Source organism: Periophthalmus magnuspinnatus, chromosome 17 (genome assembly GCF_009829125.3).
Source record: "Periophthalmus magnuspinnatus isolate fPerMag1 chromosome 17, fPerMag1.2.pri, whole genome shotgun sequence".
Classification (NCBI taxonomy): Eukaryota; Metazoa; Chordata; class Actinopteri; order Gobiiformes; family Gobiidae; genus Periophthalmus; species Periophthalmus magnuspinnatus.
Genome location: NC_047142.1, coordinates 8,552,103 through 8,574,377, shown reverse-complemented (window position 1 = coordinate 8,574,377; position 22,275 = coordinate 8,552,103). Strand labels below are relative to the sequence as shown.

Below are 22,275 nucleotides of genomic sequence, written 5' to 3'. Positions count from 1 at the left end.
TTAACAATGGCATATTTAGAGATTTTGGGTGATTTCTACCAGAATATCACATTTTTGTTAAGTGTAAACTCTGAGATGACCGACAATCTGTATAGTTTACCTATTTTTACATCTATAATCACATGACCATAAGATGTTTTTACTGTAAATAGTCATGTTATGTGCAATATTATTTCTGCCTTAGATAATAGATTAAATGTAGCTCTTGATACTTTCAGTGAAATCATGCTAGGGGTGTTCTACATGTATCTCTACGGTGGAATGTTCAGCCATGGAGATACAATGCACACACTTTCAGATGCCTGTGATCAATCCAAACGTTCATGGTCCTGTTCATGGTACCTGAAAAACTGTTGGCTAATGCCAACTAGCTTGTGACTATAATGTTATTTCAGGGGGACTTGTTTAACAGCACAAATCAGTTCACCTGTTGTAGTTCAAGTCATGTCAGTTCTTTATGATTGGACTGTGATAAAAAAAAAAAAAAAAAAGAGCTCAGTTTTAAGTCTAACAAAGCTTCAGACAGAGCAGTGGCTCCAGTTAGCATCATACCCCTGGGGAATGCTGATAGTGAAGTATGAATTGTGGCAACTCTGACACATCGATTAATATACAGTGTCTTAATTTAAATAAATTCCACTGAATCCCGCTTCCTTCAGTGTTGTGTGGTGTCAGAGGCGGCGACGCACCGCTGGTCTCCACATGTTCGATGCAGAGTTTGACGAATCGCGGCACGGTGGAGTTTTCCCTTTTGCACAGACTGGACAGACTGCAGCCAAACACCTGGTCTGGAGACAACAACACACAAACTAAGTATTCAAAAAGAAATGTTTAAATCAGACCAGGTCAAAATATCAGTGACAAGATGTCTGTGTAACAAGACCAGTGACAAGAAGCAAAGAATCACAATGTGGATCTTAGATGACCTCTAAGTGTTTTCACTGCAGTAGCTCATTTTTCACATATCACAGATGCTTTGACAAATATCCAAACTATCTCTGAACTGCCTGTTGACATGTTTATACTTGAATGTGTACTATGTAACTTGTGCGTCTTCAGCGGTTCTATGTTTTTGCTCCACAGTACGGCATTAAGCCCATGGTTTAAAGCAGGTGACACCATCAGGCCAAGTTACAGGTCAGATCTGTGAAGAAGTGAGCAAACTGACAGTAAGAAGGCCTGTTTTACAAGTTATTTAAGAGCAACACCTCAAAGTGAATAAGTATGTTTTGTATGTGTAAGTTTAATGGCATATTGTGGAACATTTTAGGCAAAGAAAATATCGTAAATTTTGGACTATATGCCGTTGCTTTTTCCCCCCCACACTTTGAACCCCATGGTCTATACAATGGTGTGGCTAATTTATAGATTTTTACTGTCTAATGTCCACCAGGGGCACTCTCTAGCTGTAAACGCAACAGTGAGATAGATGTGGGGAAAGATTATGCACTGAAGAAAACATTAGTTTTGATTTTAAACTGACATTTTGCCCATTATGCACACGCCTTCATCATGGAAAACACATGCAGAAATGCATATGCGGCTTTTAAGATAAAGGCAATGGATCTGGCATCACAGAAGGAAATAGATTTCTTATATTCAAGTGTAGCCTGTTTATGTACAAAATAGATTTTCTTTTCAAATTTAGCTGGTGCAGCTTATATTCAGGTGCGATCAATAGTCCGAAATGTACGGTACATCTCCATGGAGATGAACAGGTATCAAACCATAAAAGTTTCAGAATGCACCTTTAAGTTGAGACACTTGTAGATATTTCTTAGAGTAATTTGAAACATACAAAACTGGGTTTACTATACACAGTTTACACATACATCTTTTAAATGTTTTTGGCAAAGTATTCAGCGATGTGGAAACAGCCTTAGACATACATAGGCTGCAGTACGCATTGTCCACATGAGGAGTGGACCTGTGGAGACACATTTTTGTCTGCTAACTATTTAAAACTACATAAAGGTAAAGGCCCGTATCTGCAAACGGAGCTGTTATATTTGATATAGCCCTGACCACCTGCATAGGAGACTGTTACCTTTGATATAGCCTTTGTCCTTGACTGCCTGCAGAGTAGGGCGGCGCGTTAGGAATTTCTTGAGTTTGCGTCGGGTCTTGTGCTCGGACACGTCCAGGCTGCTGCTGTTCTTCATGCCTGCACAGAGATTGTTATTAACATAATTTTAACATGTTTTCATTTACCTCTATTTCGTTTTGATAGATAACGGGTTATAGAAATAATGTATTCAACCCTCTACATCTCATCTTTAATCAGTGCACAGAAAAATATAAAAAAAATACCCACAACAAAAAATTTTGTTCCATCTTTCATGTATTGAACGATAAGTCGGTATACTATTTACCATAGCCTCTGTCTCTCCTGTACTTTCACGTGTTTCACCTCTACTTGACCTTTATCTGACCTCTGTTTGACCGCTGTGTGACCTCTGACCTTTGTCTTTCTTGGAGTCCCTGTGCTCCTTCTCTTTGTCATTTTTGTCTTCTTGATCTGAAGACTCGGGCCGGTCGTCGTCCATTCCCTCGTCAGATTCCCACGCCTAAAACAAAGCACAACACGCCATTTTTACACAGATGTGACATGTGACCACCTGATTCAACACATTTAGATTAAATATTGCACTACTTTGTGGGGGATGTACTTTGGTGCTAGGCTATGGAGAGACTTAACTAGAGCTGCTTTAAAGTCTATTCTCTGAGCCACAGGAGCCAGAGACCTGAGCACAGGACACATGTGTGAAGTACTTCCTGGTTCTACCCGAGCAGCAGTGTTCTGGATGTACTGCAGCTGTCTAACTGCTCTTTTGGGAGGCCAGTGAGCAGGACGTTACATGCACACTCTCATACTCATACCAACCTGCACTCTCACGTGCGCTCTCATACTCGCGTGCGCTCTCATACTCGCGTGCGCTCTCATGCCCGCATGCGCTCTCATGCCCGCATGCGCTCTCATACTCATGTGCGCTCTCATACCCACCTGCGCTCTCATACCCACCTGCGCTCTCATACTCACGTGCATTCTCATACTCACGTGCGCTCTCATACTCGCGTGCGCTCTCATGCCCGCGTGCGCTCTCATGCCCACGTGCGCTCTCATACTCATGTGCGCTCTCATACCCACCTGCGCTCTCATACTCACGTGCATTCTCATACTCACGTGCATTCTCATACTCACGTGCGCTCTCATACTCACGTGCGCTCTCATACTCACGTGCGCTCTCATACTCACGTGCGCTCTCATACTCACGTGCGCTCTCATACTCACGTGCGCTCTCATACTCACGTGCGCTCTCATACTCACGTACGCTCTCATACTCACGTGCGCACAGATGGTGTCCTGCAGAGCCTGGAGCCAGTCCTGCACCAGGTTTTCGTTGTCAGACTGGATCAGGAGCTCAGTGCCCTGACGAGTCTTCAGCTGAAACAAAACTCAAGTCAAACTTCCACAAAATGTCAGCTATCTGGGAAATATTGACAGAAATGTATATACATTTTTTTGCATTTCAGGTTAACAATATACATGCAGAATCAAAGTAAGTTTAAGTGAAACTTCACAAAATTAGACATTGCTTCAGTGTTTTGGTGCAATATAAAACAGTTCATAATAATAATGAAAATGCATATAGGCAATGATAAATACATAATTAAGAACATAAAAATGAAAAATAGACTTTGACTGAATATGTATTTTAACAATGCATCAGGAATGTGCTAAAATGTACCTATAAATGTCTTGATTGGCAAATTTCTATGGGCTTAATTTAAAGGGGGTATTTTACTTCTATGGGGTATTAACTGCTAACACATAACATATTTAGATCACCATGTTATCTTTTATTGTTTTAAAAATGATATATTTGACGAAAACAATGTATGAACATGTTTTATATGTTTACTTAAATTTTTGACACTCCAAGTCTGCCCGCCTCCTTTTGCTCTCTGTGCTAAGTCACTCCCCCTTCAGAGTGACAATCAGGGTGCATTGCGCTAATGAAACTACGGAACAATGTTATAACAGGGTAGAAAGCTCAAAAAAGAATATTGAATACAGAATAACAATGCTGATTATTCTCCTCTAGCTTTTGGTGCAGAAATAGGAATTATAAGATATACACGTGCTTATGGTTAACATCTCAAATGACTGGGTTAGTATAAAATGAAAATAAAGTGACTCCTAAGTTACCTCCACCACGTGCTTTTTACTGGAGCGGTCTTTAGGTGCCCAGTCCACAGACGCTCCCCTCAGATCCACAGTCAGCTCTGGTTTAGACTGGCCCCCAAACTGTAACAGCAACAACACTCTAGTCCAAATCTAGTATCATAGCAACCAAAGACACAATCAAGAGCGTTAGCGGTTGAAGGTAACGCTCCTTTGCACCTACACAGCTGGTTTAACAGGGAGCAGGCACTTAGCAATGCTGTCAATCAAACTCGTTACCAACGCTAGCGGGAACAACCTTTGGGACAGAGGGCGCCTGATTGGTCTGTCATTAATGTTCACATCTGGATTTATGGACAAAGTAGTGAAATAAAAACACCAGGATCATGTATGGCGGGTTAAAAGGAACATTTTAAGACTAAAATGACGAGCCTGACAGCAGCAGTTAAAGACAGAGGGACGATGTTTTTTTTCAATAGAAAGTGAAATGTGAAAGTGAAGTGAGACGATAGAATGGAAGTGCACCTGTTATTTCCCAATTTGAGGCAGACAAATTTTGATAAAAATTGGATCTGTGCGTGCCTAGATGCTTCTGCAGCAACTCACACACAGACAAACTACACGTAATATGCGATGTATTTTTATTATTCTTTAAATATGTTTATTTGAAGTTAAATTTGAACCCAACGACAACCACATTTAACTGCTAAAAAGCTCGAGCAAACAGATGAGTGCAGAGAAACATCGAGGCCAGCTGATCTGAGTGAGGATTTTACCAGTGTTTTTACAAAAATAAACCATATGAAACTTTCTTTGTGAACTCTTTTTTAACTTAAATAATGGTGAACTAATGTTTCATATATATTTATAGTCAAGATAAAAACTGACATGATTGCCGCAAATTCTGCAAAAGACTCAAATTGGGAAATGACAGGATCCATGCTCACTTCTTATTTGGAACGCAGTGGCTAGGGGGTTAGCTGTGTCCATTTATATTTACAGTCTATGGTCCTGGTCCGGAATAAACCACGTGTGAGTGCAGTGCTGGTCTGGGCTTAGTTCAACAGGACCAACTCGTAGGTTCTGAACTTGTGTGAGCAGACTCAAATATAATAAAAGATAGACAGTCTAGGTCTAGTATCAAAACCAGATCCTCATTTGAGCAGGTATCAATACTAAAAAAGTCACATTCACAAGACAGAAATAAACCTTTCCTGAATATCTTTAGAAAGATCATGAGCTGTATCAGTACAAGTCTAAGACACATAGACTAGTATACACCCATGGACCAATATGGAACCTACTGGACGACTGAGGGATTACAGATATAAGGACACATGGAAATATAAAAGAAAGTACTACCATTTAATGTGGAAAATCACATTCTGGTAAATAAAGAGTGTTTCTATTTTCATCATGGTATCAGAACGGGTATCGAGTATCGAGTCTATTCCTTAGTATTGAAACAGAGTTTGAGATTTTAATATTATGACAGCACTAGACACTTATTTAATATTTAGATTCTACTATGTGGGTCTCATGTGACACTGGAGTGAGCTGTGATGAAGCATGGACATTCCCTCTTCCTGTGAGGTTGGTGGTTCAAACCCTACCCCAGGTCTCTCTGCTCTTGTGCCTTGGAGCTTGTGTTGTGCGACTCACCCAGCTGCTGCCCCCTGCCTGTCCTTTGGTGAACAGCAACGTGGAGCCCTGGAGCACTGTCCACGAAGATGTCCAGTTTTTCCTGAAAACACAACAGTTTGACTCAAGTGTATTTATAATGGGGAACAATTTAACAGGACACATAAACTGTCATAGTAAATAGTCATTAAAAGCAAAGGACAGTATGAGTGTTAAAAACATATTGTGGATCATTATGTTATGATTTGGACATTTTAAAACACAATATTGATCTTAAATTATAAACAAGTCTGCTGACTTCCGCGTTAAAAAATGTCAGTGCCCCATGGGAGCTGACATCGCTGTAAATCATCACAACAAAGAGTTGCATGCTGTCGGCTCCTTCTATGGATAGCTCATAAACTGTATAAAGAAGTGGACTAACTGAGTGTGATGTCACCCATAACATTCGGCTCTAGTTAAATGAAGCTCATCGACGTCAGCAGTTATAGGGGCCAATTTGAAGCGTAGTTGCATATTAGGAATTCCAATCGAGAGTATCATAGCAACCAAACAGCCAATCTGGAGTGAGGCTGTTGAAAGTAACACCCCTTCCCGCACGCACCGCTGGTTTAGCAAGAAGTGCTCAACACTGTCAATCAAGCCTGCTGCTAACGCTAGCGGCCACAACCTTGGGTAAAGAAGGCGCCTGATTTATCTGTTATTAATGTCCATATCTTGAGTTACAGACACAATAGTGAAATAAAAACACCAGGATCATGTAGAGCGGGTTAATACGAACATTTTAAGACCAAAATGACTAGATTCACAGCAGCAGTTACAGAGAGAGGGGCTACAGTTTCTCAATACAAAGTGAATTGGAGCCAGAGTCAGTGGAGCCGGAAATACCCCCGTGATCACTTCCTTCCTATTTGGAACGCGGCGACGAGCAGATTAGCCATGTCCATTTATATATACAGTCTATGGGATAGCTGGACATGTCACTAGTGAGTGGCGTATTTTTTTCATCCATCCATCCATCTATTTTTTTCACTTGTACCAAAATGACAAGGCAACGCTGCTGAATCCTACATGTAACATCGATTAAGAAAATAAAATTGGAGAAGGAAGGCGCATACCAGTAACGGTGAAAACAGGAGTTAATTGGCAAAATTACGTCTTGCAATCTTTAATCAAAATAAGTGATTAAAGATTGCTCAAACGTGCGCAAATCACTCCAAATATAACTTCAGGTGAGTAAAGGGTTGTAAAGGGAGTTAAGGTGAAGTAACTATAACATGGTCAAAAGATCTGAAAAGTCCAGCATCATCTTCATCATCACCTCAGTTTAAAGACAAAAAAATTATAAAGATGGGGGATACTGAGGAAAAAAAACAAAAAAAACAAAACATATATATGTGTGTGTATGTATGTATGTATATATATATATATATATATATATATATATATATATATATATATATATATATATATATATATATATATATATATATATATATATATATATAAATAATACAGTTTCCCCTAAAAATAATCAGTAGGAATGAAATGACCCGTCCATACCTGACTTTCTTTCCATTCTCAGTGATCTTGGTCATGTTCAGAATGGCACACTTTTCAGATGGCTGCAAGAGAGAAAGAGAAAGAGAGAGAGAGTCAGGGAAGAGAGAGAGACAGAGAGGGGGGGGGGGGGGGGAGAGAACAGCGAAAGAGAGGAGAGAGTGGGGAAGAGAGAGAATAGAGTCAGGGAAGAGAGGGGGGGGAGAACAGCGAAAGAGAGGAGAGAGTGGGGAAGAGAGAGAATAGAGTCAGGATAGAGTCAGGGAAGAGAGAGAGAGAGAGTAGGGGAGGAGAGAGAGAAAGAAAGAGAGGAGAGAGAAAGAGTGGGGGTAGAGAGAGAGGGAAAACAAAAAATAAATGTACAAAACTAATAAAACTAATAATAGAATCCATCAAACCATCACCGACAAACACCTCACAGTCGACAAAATGCAAGAGCAAACCAATTTAAAATGCATCTGACAGGTTTCCCTATTTTTCCAATTCTGACTTGGTTTGGTGGATAGTACTTGTGTGAATATGTGTCTTAATTTTACATCAGTTAAGTTGGAGTTTATGGGAAAAAGTTGAAAAGAAAAGTACAAAAATACAGGATGCAGAGCTGAGTTGTAAAACGGAATCCCTCTGCCTATGTCATCAACACTAAGACAATTTCCACACAAGGAAGGCATTTTAACAAAATAAAAGTGCTGCCATTTATTATTAGTCTAATCATAACTATTGTGTAATTTAGACAAGTTTTGCCCCTTGTTAACATTACGGTTGCTAGGTAACAGTTATGGAATTATCTCTACGTGTGTCGCATCTACTGCCTGTGTCCAACCAGGAAGTAAAACTATAAACTTCACTAGAACCTGTCAGATGCACTGTGCTCTGGCTGCATAAAGCTTCTCTGCACACTAAAGTTTCAAGCATTTCTCAGTCACTCTCAGTCGTACACTGAAGGAGGCAGACTGACGCGTGTGTGGCTGCTAATCTGCATCTACTATCAGTCGCACAGAAAGACTCCTATGTGATACTTTGCAGCTGATGTCTTCAACATTACCTGGAGGTGTGATGCTAACTGTAGGTACTGCTCAGTCTGAAGCTCTGTTAGAATTTAAACTAGGCTTTGTTTTAACACAGTCTCACCATAAAGAACTGACTTAGTTGAACTACAGGTGAGCTGATATGTGCTGTTAAAAGTCCTTCAGTTAGTCATTCTCACCTTTTTGTTAAAAAAGGTGAGAATGACTAAACAGGACTATGAATGCTCGGACTGATCATGGGCTCCTGAAAATGTGCCGTTTAAATCAATTTTTTTTTTTTTTTCTTTAATTTTCATGTACAACACCCCCAGTGTGATGTCGCTGCAAAGTATCTATTAGCAAAGCAGGAGATGTGCCTTGCCTGAGGACACAAACATCTCCATCCAATGCAGCGCTCTACCACTGAGCCACGGCTACCCCAAAAGTCAAAAGAACCAAAAGTGATACAAGGTTAGTGCTCGATGGTCTGCTCCGGAGGGATGGAAGCGATGTAGCTCTGGTTGCTACAGTAACGTGTTAGCTTCTGTTGCTCTGAGCGGGCCTAAAAAGTGATAAATATGACGTATGTTTTATTTTATAGTGTGAATTTAGATAAGGCTCTGGGTGACACAATTATGTTTACATGTTACTGCTGCCACATATTACTACCCCAAAACATTTCCCTAACCTTAACCAAACCGTAACTTCAACTGGAACCCTAACCTTAACTTTAACCTTGACTCTAACTTTAACCATAATCCATTTCATAACTTAAAAAATAACCCTGTTCCTAAACTTCATCAGTTCAAATGAACATTCACAGCAGACCGTCCCTCCCAACCTGGCTTTCTATTAACATTGTTGCTTGGACAGGCCAAAACTGTTATATTTTTGACATTTAAATGTATACATTGTATTTTATAGTAACTCTGTTCTTCAAAGTACCATCACAGCAGAGCGTCCTTCCAGAGTGCACCATCCAGCACTAACCATCTAAAAAAGTGCTGTGAGACCTGCCCCCTGTACATATACTGTAAAGGAGAGTGGATGTGATGGGGGAGGTGGGTACTGACAGAAGAGGGGGGTCTTGGGAATGTGGGGGACGTGGGGGACGTGGGGGATGTGGGGGACGAGGGGGACTCCAGACCTGGGACCCTGACACCTGCCGCAGGATCCTGGACACAAGAGACTGAGGTCAGACCAAGTCAGACTCAGAGGAACATTTACGTGAATGTTCAGATTAGATTGTGGTTTGAATGACATTTGGAATCACAGTTTTTAGGTCACAATTTGATTTTTTTTTTTTTTTTTTTTTTTTCAAAGCAGCAGTTACATCTGCTTCACTGACAAACATAGTTCTTCATGAAGCTAAAGGATCATCTGCAACAGTGTCCTTCACTAATAATCTTAAAAAGGGGGTATTTTTTGAGCTTTCTACCATGTTATAACATTGTTCGCTGATCAAAAATATGTCTGAAGAGGTTTTAGATGTGATCTTTGTATCTTTGGGTAATTCACAACTTTGTATGTTGGACCCTCTTCAAACCCTCCTTACGGTTAGTTGTACAACCCTGTACAAGGCTCCGCCCACAGTCCTGTGTCACCTGTGCTCCCACATAACAATTCTTCATAAATATATAAAAGCATGACACAAGACTGTACACATCTTTACAAATCTGATGTGATGTGCAGTAGTTTCATTAGCGGGATGCAGCTGATTTTGTTGTAATAGCGCTCTGAAGGGGGTGTGACTTAGTGTGTGGAGCTAGGGGAGGAGACACTCAGTGTCAAAAATGAAATGTATAAAATATGTTAATACATGGTTATGGACATATATAGCTTTTTCAAAACAGTAAATGGTAACATGGTGATCTAAATACACTGCCTGGCCAAAAAAAAAAGTCACCACCAAAAAAAAAAAGTCACACACTTTAATATTTGGTTGTTCTGCCTTTAGCTTTGATTACGTCACACATTCCCTGTGGCACTGTTTGGATGGAAATAAATCTTGTGACATTGCAGAAGCTTATCCAGTGTTGCATTCATTTTTCACCAAGATCTTGCATTGATGATGTTAGAGTCTGACCACTGCACAAAGCTTCTCCAGCACATCCCAAAGATTCTCAGTGGGGTTAAGGTCTGGACTCTGTGGTGGACAATCCATGTGTGAAAATGATGTCTCATGCTCCTGATCCACTCTGTCACAATTTGAGCCCGATGAATCCTGGCATTGTCATCTTGGAATATGCCCGTGTCATCAGGGAAGAAAAAATCCATTGATGGAATAACCTGGTCATTCAGTATATTCAGGAGTCAGCTGACCTCACTCTTTGAACACAGACTGTTGTTGAACCTAGACCTGACCAACTGGAGGAGGCTCGTACCTATTTGCTTAGTTAAATCCAGGTGGCAACTTTTTTTTTGACCAGGCAGTGTATGTTATGTGTTAGCAGTGAATACACCATAGAAGTAAAGTCTCTGCTGCGACTGTTCCTGGGTCAGTTTTTATGATAAAGTCAAGAGATAACAGAGAAGGACACTGTGCTATTCATCCATAATCTTTTGTCTGCTGTCAGCTGCATTTGACAGTAGAATCATTTATTATTATTCATAACAATCAGTTTCTCTGATCACAGTTTCATGCTGATTAAAAGTATAATCGGCTAAATTTCATTTCCAGAGATTGAAAAGTAAAAGATCGGTTGTGTGTGATTTGTGGCACAGAAGGAGCGGTGATTGGTGCTGCCTTCAGGGCCCAGTAGGAGGCACCGTTATCCATTCACTGACTCTGAGAGGCGGGTACGGCTTTAGACGAGCCGAGGCCCAACGCAGCCGCCGTCGTGATTTCAGACGCTGCAAAAAACACTCACACTTTAAAGCAGGACATACTGTATCACTGTTCTGTCTGCTCATCTTAAACTCACTCGAAGCTGTGTTTGAGTAATGATGTATTGTCCTGCATTTGAGACTTGAGTGCTCAAAAAGCTTTCACATACCCCATATCCCCGCCCACTGCTCTGTACTTACTGAGAATTTGAAAAAAAATAAAAAGTCAGACTCTGGATTTTGACTATAGGATTAAAAAATGTCACATACATTTTTCAACAACAAAAACACATGAATGAAAATCTGCTGCTTGTAAAAGTCACTCTGAAGAGACCGGGCCTGTCAGCTCTGCAATTTTGATCAGGAAATCAATGGGCCGTTTGTAATATGTGTATTCAGTCTTCTTTAACCTGACGAATGCTCTTTTTATAATCTGGATAATTCAGGCAATTCATACTTACGTACTCCTGTTTTCTGCTGAAGACACTTTAAAAACACAGAAGAGCATGTCTGCATTTCTAGAGAGATAAAGGCAGTGTGGTGCAGACCAGACCACACCTCTGGTGTTATGTATATTGTGTTGTGAGTGTGTATATTGAGTGTGTGTGTTGTGTGTACCTTCTCTGCAGGCTTGGGGATGTGTGTGTTTATGTGTGTGTATATTGTGTGTGTAACTCCTCAGTGGGCTTGGCGATGTGTGCATGTATGTGTGTATCTTCTCAGGGATGTGTGGTTTATGTGTGTGTGTATTGTGTGTGTACCTTCTAAGGGATGCGGGTGTTTATGTGTATGTATATTGTGTGTGTACCTTCTCATTGTGCTCAGGGATGTGGGTGCTGTGTCTCCACTTGGTCAGGACGATGGGATCGACGCCTCGACGGTCCAGACTCCGTGTTTTAGAAATCTCTGTGTTCAGGTGAGGAGGCGAGTTGTTCAACTGTGGTTCAAAATGAACACAATCAGGATTTAAGTCAGTTAGATGTCCTCCCTTCCCTTTGGACTGAGTATAAACACATTTTCACATCACTAGTTTGACGTAGAGCATTTGCTCAGAAAGTGGTGCATTTGGGCCAGTATGAGCTCAACAGTCTCATTCTGATTCCCATTAAATGGCTGCTCTGAACGCCTCAAACAGGAGGGCTTGGCTCCACTCTGGAGCGGCTCCTCTTTCTTTCTCAGGCTGAGTGTGGTGTGAACCCGTCCGACTTTCGGCCAACCTACACAGTCTCAGGTGAAAGTAAGCACTTGGAACATGTATAGCATTTGTACGAATGAACGCTGCTGTGCGGTCCATTTGAAATCTGCATCTGACAAGATAAACTGGATGAATTTAATCAGTGACAATTCCAGGGGGCCCTCATGACAGGGGAAAGAAAAGACCTCCATGTGAAGCTCCAGGGAAGCAAGTGCGTGCAGTCAGCTGATGCTCCTCTTGTGGCTCATGGTGTTTATGGTGAATGATACCGTGGGGCATGTGAACAAGGCTGACCCAAAAGTGAAGTAAAAAGAACTAAATGTAATCCCACTGAGGGTGCTCCACAGAGCATGTAAACACTTTAATCTAATACCAAGAAATCCAGTAAAAAATAAGTAAAAGCCAATTTAAAACGTACCTTGGGCAGCTCCCACTCAGATCTGGAGGCATCTGCAGTCAAATATAATGGCCGCCCCCGGTCATCCTCGGGCTTCACCCACTGTCCACAGAAAAACAAATAAACAAACAACAGTAAACAAATAGCTGCTCTTAGTGTTTTCAATGCTATGGCGGCTGGTCTCCACACCCACCTCTCCACCCACCCTAACCCCACCTCCCTGCTCTCGGGCACGCGGAGGTTTCCAAGTGCGCTCCCCAGAGCTCTGGTTCACATAGAAGAGACGACCGCTCGGGTCCCGATGAGTGTCCCAGTCCCCACAGGACGACAGGGGTGCACCTGAAGGCAGGGGGGGCACTGCCGACCCACTCAGCCTCAACTCCTGCAGGTTTGTGTGGAGGGAGTCTGGACCTGTCTGTGGAACAGAGAGAGGGAGGGATCAGAGAGGCATTATCCACTGATCAGACCAAACTCTGAGCAAAAACTTCTGTAAACTTCAGCTACAGTGTACACAGAAGTCTGCCACATGCAGCTGAAGCTGGCCTCTTAAAAGTGCACAAATCCATATGTATACTGTATATGGATTTGTGCACTATATATGTATATATGTATCTGTCATGATGTGTTTGGTGTAGTAAATGTGCAGAGGCTGGAAAATATCCCTGCATACCCAGTAAGATAATCAAATTGCAGTTACAAAGTTTTAACACATGCTTAAAATCCTACTTATTTTGAAACAGATTTTGAGTTTGAGTTTGAATTTTGGCCCATTCCTTCTGCCAGAACTGGTGTAACTGAGCCAAGTTTGCAGACCTCCTTGCTCACACATGCCTTTCAGATCTGACCACACATTTTCAATAGGACTAAGATCGGGGCTTTGTGATGGATGCTCCAAAACATTAACTTAGTTATCCTTAAGCCACTTTGTCACCAGTTTGGCAGCATGCGTCAGGTCACTGTCCATCCAGGAGGTTAAAGCTTGGGCACAAATGGGTCTTCCAAATGATGTCTTGACATGTCGCTTTCACAGTGGTGGGCCCTCAGGGCCAGCAAGGCCTTCTCTGCTGGCCTAAGCAAGCTCAGAAAAGTTAATTTATTTTATTTTAATAAATATGTAAACAAAAATATTCTCTATCCTCTGTTCTCTGTATGTCATATCATATCCACTTAGTTGAGTGACTTCCAATGTTGTTTATTGTGTTACAGTTTTTATCCAATTATATTTCAGCTGCTTGAGTTGTCAGGCAAATTTCATTTTCCTGGGACCTTCATTTTCCTGGGAGTAAACAGAGCAGGCCCCTCTACTGTAAGTAGACACAGACACAGTCAGTGTCAATAGCCAGTCAGATCTCGATTCTGCATACCAGGGCTAGGTAAAGGTCCTACTCTGAACTGGACATGTACGTGATTGGATACACATACACATATACACTGCTACAGTGTGAAAGGTGGCAGTTTGCAGAATGTCAAACTAAACCCAGAGATCCAACTGTGATTGTTGCGTTATTAACCCATAATGGCAGAAGGAGGAGAAGAGATTGATCTGGTTGCAGATATACTTTCCACGTCATTTTGAAGACAGGCCTTTCATGAAAAGCTGGATATTATGAGACGAGGTCAGCCAACCCCTGCGCTAACTAACCTGTCCCAGCAAGGAAAAGGGTTTGTCCATCATTTCCAGATGAGCGACTATGAACTGTACCTATAGTCACAGCTTCTGAGAAACGCGGCAGACTGTACCGTTGTTGTACAGCTGGGCACTTAAAGCTACGATGTGTTTAAAAACGTTTGGAGATACTCGAGTGGACCTGCAGCTCAGTGAACAGGCACACAGGGAGACGGAGCGCCATGATGAAAAAGTGAGTTTATAATGTTAATTATGTGGCGCATTGAAGTAATTTCAGTTAAAACTGCACTAAAGTTTGTTGAATCTCTGCTGTGCCACATTTTCAGTTGTTTGCTGTTGTACAGCCGATTGTCAAAAAATACAAATGATCAGTTTACTTTTTCCAAAAAATGCTTTGTTTTGTTATTGTCTGGTCTTATATGAAACGGAAACATTTATTGTACAGACATGTTTAAGCTCAAAGTGTAATTTTGGTGGCATTTTGTTTGGCATCTTTAAATCTTGAATATTTTTCTCAGTATCTGTGAACGTAGTTTCCTACTCTTAATTGAGAATGCAATGCTGCTTATTGGTTTTAAATGCTCCTGAGTGTTGGTGTTGTAATGTGTAAGTGGGATGTCATGCACGGCCCGTCACTGGTATTTCAACATAATGTTCTTTTCTCATGATGCCATCTATTTTGTGAAATGCACCAGTCCCTCTTGCAGCGAAACAACCCCACAACATGATGCTGCCACCCCGTATTTCACAGTTGTGATGGTGTTCTCAGGCCTGCACGCTTCCCCTCTTTTCCTCCAAATATAACGATGCTCGTTATGACCAGTAAAATTTTTGTTTTGTCTCCAAAAAATAAGGTCTTTGTCCCTGTGTGAATTTGCAAACTGTAATCTGTCTTTTTTATGTTTCTTTTAGAGTAATGTCTTCTTCCTGCAGAGTGTCCTTTCAGCCCATGTTGGTTCATTGTGGATAATGACACACTCTTACCAGCTTCAGCAGCATCTTCACAAGGTCTTTTGCTTTTGTTCTTGGATTGATCTGCACATTTTGATCCAAAGCACATTCATCTCTGGGACACAGAACCCGTCTCCTTCCTGAGCGGTGTGATGGCTGAACTCTCCCATGGTGTTTATACTTGTATATAATTGTTTGAACAGATGAATGTGGCACCTTCAGGCATCTGGAAATTGCAACAAGGATGAACCTTATGCAATGAAACTTGTGTGAGTCCACAATTGTCTTCCTGATATTGTGGCTGATTTCTTTTGACTTTCCCATGGTGTTACACAAAGAAGCAGTGTGTTTCAGGTGTGGTTCATATACATCCACAGCTGTGTGTCTCTGATTAACTCAAATTTTGTCAGAAGCTTCCAAAGACATCATCATCTGGGTTTTCCCAAACTGTTTAAATGCATAGTAATCTTACTATATGTAAACATCTGACTTAGAATAAATGAAAGAAAATTTGTCTAAAAATATCCTTCTCTCATTATTTTGGCATTCAGCAAATAGAAATAATTTTGGTAATCCTAATTGACCTAAAACAGGAAAAGTTTAGTCTGACAGAGACAGTGAGAAAAAAAGCTTGTCTTTTTATATAGTGTATGTAAATTTCTGGTTTCAACTGTATGTCTCAAAATGACATGAAGATGGTCTAGATGGGCCGGGGTCTCGGTTTTGTCCAGGTCTTAGGACCCTGTGGTCTTGGACTGGTCTTGGTCTCAATTAGTGTGGTCTTGACTACAACAGTACATCATAGTGATCAGTCACACAGCTTCTTGCTTTTTCAAATGTTTTGGTGTTACAGTTTTATGAACAGAACAGAGTGAAAATGTGGAGAGTCAGAATGCAGTACCAGAAGCAGCCTGTGGGGACAGTACTGGGCCTCTGCTCTGAACTCTCAAGTTTAGGACAAACAGCTCCAACCTGCTGCACTGCATTCTGCCTCTCTCTCTCTCTGTCCCGCTTTCTCTGTACCTCTCTCATCTCACTCTCATCTTTCCCTCTCTCACTCACTCTCTCCTCCATAATGATCGGGTTCAACATGTGTGAATTTACCTTTTGGATATTTCATGGCAAAGTACAATGTAATCAACATGGAAACCTGTCTCTAACACCGTTTAGTAACCTTGTCAGTCAAACCTGTAGCTAACGGTAGCGGGAGCAACCTCGGTGAAAAAAGGCACCTGATCGGTGTGTTATTAATGTTCATATCTTGATTTTCGGACAAAATAGCAAAACAAAAACCCCAAGATTGTGTAGAGCGGTTAATACGAACATTTAAGGTGAGAATGACGAGAATGACGAGCCTGACAGCAGCAGTTACAGAGAGAAGGGCCTCAGTTTTTCAATACAAAGTTATATAAATTGGAGAGAATGGAACGCGGCAGCTAGCACATTATTTATGTCCATTTACAATCACCAATGTTTATAATGAGTCACATACGTATTCTTCATCCCTCCACAGCTCCCCTTTACAGTACAAAATAAAGGTTAACTCTCTCCCTCCTCTCTTTCTCTCTTCCCCTTTTCTGTGAATGTTGTGAATTTAAACCAGTTTTTCCAGTCGTCCAGGTAAGTGACAGGACTGACCCACAGAAAGTTTCCCACGAAGCTCAGAGGAGCAGAGTCAGAGGAGCAGAGACAGAGGAGCAGAGATAGAGGAGCAGAGTCAGAGGAGCAGAGACAGAGGAGCAGAGATAGAGGAGCAGAGACAGAGGAGCAGAGTCAGAGGAGCAGAGACAGAGGAGCAGAGACAGAGGAGCAGAGATAGAGGAGCAGAGACAGAGGAGCAGAGTCAGAGGAGCAGAGACAGAGGAGCAGAGACAGAGGAGTAGAGACACAGGAGCAGAGACACAGGAGTAGAGATAGAGGAGCAGAGATAGAGGAGCAGAGACAGAGGAGCAGAGACAGAGGAGCAGAGACAGAGGAGCAGAGACAGAGGAGCAGAGACAGAGGAGCTCTCAGTTACTTTCAGTTATTTCATTTTTAGAACCAGAGATTATCTGAGTTCAGTTTACTCACACACACAAACACATAGACCTGCGGCTGCTCTACAGCACACATACAACACACACTGTACACACACAGCACACACACACTGTACACATACAGCACACACACAGTATACACACACAGCACACACACAGTACACACACAATACACATACAACACACATACAGCACACATACAGTACACATACAACACACACTGTACACACACAGCACACACACAATACACATACAACACACACAATACACATACAACACACATACAGCACACATACAGCACACACTGTACACATACAGCACACATACAGTACACATACAACACACACTGTACACACACAGCACACACACACACACAGCACACATACAGTACACACACAATACACATACAACACACACAATACACATACAACACACATACAGCACACATACAGCACACACTGTACACATACAGCACACACACACAGCACACATACAGTACACACACAGCACACATACAACACACATACACTACACATACAACACACTGCACACACACAGTATACACACACAGCACACACACAGTACACACACAACACACATACAGCACACATACAGCACACATACAACACACATACAACACACATACAACACACATACAGCACACACACCGTACACAGTGCATGTACTATAGCTATTATTATAATAAATAATGATATGCGACCTGCAGCTGCTCTACAGACCATACACTGTACACACAGTACATACACAGTATAAACACTGTACACACACAGTATACATAGGGCACACACGCAGTACACACACAGTATATACACTGTATGCATATAAGGCTGTCGCGGTAACTGCAATATCACAACACCACGGTATGATCAATTACACCACAGAAGTGACAGCAGTAACACAACTACATTTTAATGATGTGTCCGATGTAATTTTACAATAATCTATAAAACAATTAATGTTTACGTGGCTCTTAGCTGTGGAGACCCTTTAAAAAAGCATTGTCAGTGGTAAAGCTAAATGCTAGTGCGTCCCTTCAGTCAGAGGCTCAAGTCCACTCAAATCCACTCATCAGCAGAGTTAAAACCACAAGAGTTTAGTGCAGGACACTGTTATGACATGATGTAATAGTACGTACTCACAACTTGCCTCTAAAACTACATTTAGTGAACAGAAAAGGCTTTACACGACATGTCTCATTACCGGCTGTTGTATTATATAGCTTTTTTAGGAACAATTCACATGTACAGGTCCTATGTGCCATACCACACTCTATAGATCACTATTATTACTGATATCCTGGTGTGTCTGAACTGCAGCTGCTCTAAAGTACACATGGAGTACACATACAGTACACAGTGCATTATTAATAATATAATAATCATTACCTCGTTGTGTCTGACTTGCAGCTGCTCAGTGGAGCTGGAGCTCAGGTCAGACTCGGACTCGTGACTCCAGGACTCGTTCTGATGACTGTCTACATCCAGAGGTTCTCGCTGCAGCTCTGGAGAGCGCCCCGTGGAGGGAGGCAGCATACTGCTGCTGCTGCGTCTGAGGGGCGCCGGCGCCTCGGGGCCCCTCTCTGAGACCGATAGCCCAGAGACAGGCCCTGAGGTCGGGCTGTGGAGGGGACTGTCCCCCCTCTGCCCTGAAGAAGAGCGCCGCGAGTGCGATTCCCTCCGACTCAGATTCTCACTGGGCAGTTCCAGAGCGACTGGTTTAACCCAGACCCGCCCCGTCTGAGAAGGGGGCTGTCCAGTCTGAGAGGGAGAGTGTCCTTGTGTAGGCTTGGGCGGGGCAGAGGGGGCGTGTCCTGGAGCAGAGGGAGCGTGTCCCAGGGCAGAAGGGGCATGTCCCGGTGGCATGAGCGCCTTGCGGACTTCGCGGACATACTGCGCCGGGACATAAAAGGGTTTAGAGCCTTCGTCGCGCCGCACCTGCCACCAGTCCTCGTTGGTCTTCTTCACGAGCAGGAAACAGTCACCAGACCGGATGGAGATGAGCCGGTCCTTGGACTTGTACTCGTAATCGTACTCCACCTCCACGTAGGGCTGCCCTGGGGCGAGCGGCAGGCTGGCCATCGCACCCACAACCAGGGGAGCAGAGCATCAGCTGTGGAGACAGAGAGAGCATCAGCTACACAGAGAGAAAGAGAAAGAGCATCAGCTACACAGGGAGAGAGAGAGAGAGATAGAAAGAGAGCATCAGATACAAAGGGAGGGAGAGAGAGAGAGTAGCATCTACACACATACAGAGAGAAAGCGCATCAGCTACACACACAGAGAGAGAGAGAGAGCGAGCATCAGCTACACACAGAGAGAGAGAGAGAGAGAGAGCATCAGCTACACACAGAGAGAGAAGAGAGAGAGAGAAAGAACATCAGCTACACAGAGAGAGAAGGCATCAGCTACACAGAGAGAGAGCATCAGCTACAGAGAGAGAGAGAAAGAGAGAAAGAAACAGCATCAGCTACACAAAGAGAGAGCATCAGCTACACAGAGAGAGATACAGAGAGAGCATCAGCTACACAGAGAGAGACAGAGAGAGCATCAGCTACACAGAGAGAGAGAGAGAGAGAAAGAAAAAGAGAGAGCATCAGCTATACAGAGAGCGAGAGAGAGACAGAGAGAGCATCAGCTACACACAGAGAGAGAGAGACAGAGAGAGCATCAGCTACACAGAGAGAGAGAGAAAGAAAAAGAGAGAGAGCATCAGCTATACAGAGAGAGAGAGAGCGAATCAGCTACAGAGAGAGAGAGAGAGAGAGAGAAAGAAAGAGAGAGAGACAGACAGAGAGAGCATCAGCCACAGAGAGAGGGACAGAGAGAGCATCAGCTACACAGAGAGAGAGAGAGAGAGAGAGAAAGAAAAAGAGAGAGAGCATCAGCTACACACAGAGAGAGGGAGAGAGGGGAGGAAATCAGGTGCAGACTCTGCACTTGTGAAATCTGCACATTTAAAGTGATGATGCTGAAGTCTGAGGAGGAAGTTACATCACTGCTTCCTGTCACAGTCACATGTTTAATTTGACAGTGACTTTATTATTCCCAAACTGTGTCATTAGAGCCACAAGATTTATCGCAACTGAATCGAAATCGCAATTTGAATGGATAAAAATGGCTAACTGTAGTGTAGATCTGTACAAACATGTTCTGAAATGTCTCTGTGCGTCAGATGCCCTCCCTGTGTCTCCATGGGGTTTTATTCTAACCCTGTAGTTTCGATCTGCACAAACATGTTCTGAAACGTGATGTGTTAGGTTGTCGGTTCATATTTCAGTCTTTGTCAATTATTCTGGAAGTGTTTAAAATGTGAACTATGAACAGAATTTTATTATTAAAATATACATTGCAACTCTAATCTCACAATTAGATATTTTGCTGAAACCAGGCAGCCCTAATGGGACTTTACTCTCTATAATCATAGTAGTAATCGTAGTAGTAGTAATCGTAGTAGTAGTAATAGTAGTAGTAGTAGTAGTAGTAGTAGTAGTAGTAGTAGTAGTAGTAGTCATTACTGCTGCTGTAAATTTTAATTTTGTAAATATAGTTTTATACAGGCCATGGTCAGATGTCCAGACTGGAGGCTTCTAAAGAGAGAATATAAAACCTCTTTGGGATGTGTTTTAGACTAGTCCAGATATCAGAAGGATTATTAAAATATTCAAGTAAAACAGAGTCTCCTGTTTTGGATCCAAACAGGAAAAAAACCCATAGTGATTCTTTGGAGCTCAGCAGTGACTGCCCAGCTCCTGGTCCTGGAAGTACATTTCCCACTCATTTTTCCCATAGACTTTTCAAAGAAAATAAGAAATAAATAAATACAACTTCAACAGTTCAGGGCTGATCAGCTCTGCGGTAACTAATGACCACAATAATAATATGATCGGTTTGTGAAACTTAAACATATAGTCAAATCTTTGTTTTTTTATTTTTTATTTAAAAGAACGGTGTTATTACTGGGTCATTAGTTAAACGCACGTAGCTGGTTAGCCTCTGTGATGCCTTTGAACTCTTGACTATTTGAATCTTCTGAAAAATGTATGGGAAAATTGTATGGAAAATTAACTTCCGGAACCGGAGAGGACTCGGAAGCACATTGGACTGTGAATGCCCTTAAAGCTGCACTGTGGAACTTTCTGGTGGAGGTTCTGTTACCAGCTTGCCTCCATTTTAATTTTACCTGAAATGTTCCACAGTATTGCATTTATTTGATCTATCTCCAATGAGACAAACAGAAGATGGCACCAGGCTAAGGTAAAGGTCAGGTCTGTGGAGAGGCGACCCCACTTACTGTAAGAATGTATGCTTTTTGAGCCCCCCTCCCACCCCCAATAAACACATCTATAATATAAGATGATTTGAATAACATACTGCAGAACACTCCAGGTCAAGTGATAACCTCTCCATGGAGACAAGCAGGTGGCAGATCCCACAGAAAAGTGACACAGTGCAGTTTTAAAACCCACACAGTCAGTGAACAGCAGCAGTAGTAGTAGTTTGGTAACATTCATCTTGTCTTCATCTTCTTTAGTCGTTGGTTTTTGTGAGTCATAACTTGAGGCATTTTGCTGTGATTCACGATTCACTGGAGCAGCCTCCGGGCACTGCTCCCGTGTCCCCTAAAGCTGTCCCCTCTGCGGGCTGTCCCCTCCACAGACGCACAGACAGACGCACGTCCCCGGTGGATGTTTTACTCTCCATCCCCCTCAAAAAAAATCACATTTCTGGTCAAATAAAGTGAGTGTTTGAAAACTTCCTGGTGGGTTTTTCCTGCGCGGAATCTGCCTTAAGGCCACCGTCACACTGGATATGTCTAAGAGGCTTAACTT

The 22,275-nt window shown here is 42.2% G+C and overlaps 1 protein-coding gene across 2 annotated transcripts in view; it reads right to left on the bottom strand.

The window, feature by feature from the left end:
* The window catches only part of LOC117385159 (rho GTPase-activating protein 12-like), a 28,651-nt gene that overhangs the window by 5,673 nt on the left and 703 nt on the right, over nucleotides 1-22,275 (bottom strand). Inside the window, exons 2-13 of one of the 2 annotated variants that reach the window (XM_055228790.1) lie at nucleotides 18,833-19,556; nucleotides 13,006-13,227; nucleotides 12,834-12,914; nucleotides 12,029-12,157; nucleotides 9,468-9,569; nucleotides 7,391-7,452; nucleotides 5,849-5,930; nucleotides 4,211-4,309; nucleotides 3,347-3,445; nucleotides 2,462-2,567; nucleotides 2,048-2,164; nucleotides 690-788 (exon numbers count right to left, since the gene is read on the bottom strand). In XM_055228790.1, coding sequence (XP_055084765.1) covers nucleotides 690-788; nucleotides 2,048-2,164; nucleotides 2,462-2,567; nucleotides 3,347-3,445; nucleotides 4,211-4,309; nucleotides 5,849-5,930; nucleotides 7,391-7,452; nucleotides 9,468-9,569; nucleotides 12,029-12,157; nucleotides 12,834-12,914; nucleotides 13,006-13,227; nucleotides 18,833-19,525 — 1,891 coding nt within the window. In that variant the 5' untranslated portion in view covers nucleotides 19,526-19,556. The remainder of the gene's footprint in view (nucleotides 1-689; nucleotides 789-2,047; nucleotides 2,165-2,461; nucleotides 2,568-3,346; nucleotides 3,446-4,210; nucleotides 4,310-5,848; nucleotides 5,931-7,390; nucleotides 7,453-9,467; nucleotides 9,570-12,028; nucleotides 12,158-12,833; nucleotides 12,915-13,005; nucleotides 13,228-18,832; nucleotides 19,557-22,275) is intronic. The other variant, XM_033982434.2, reaches the window with a different exon arrangement.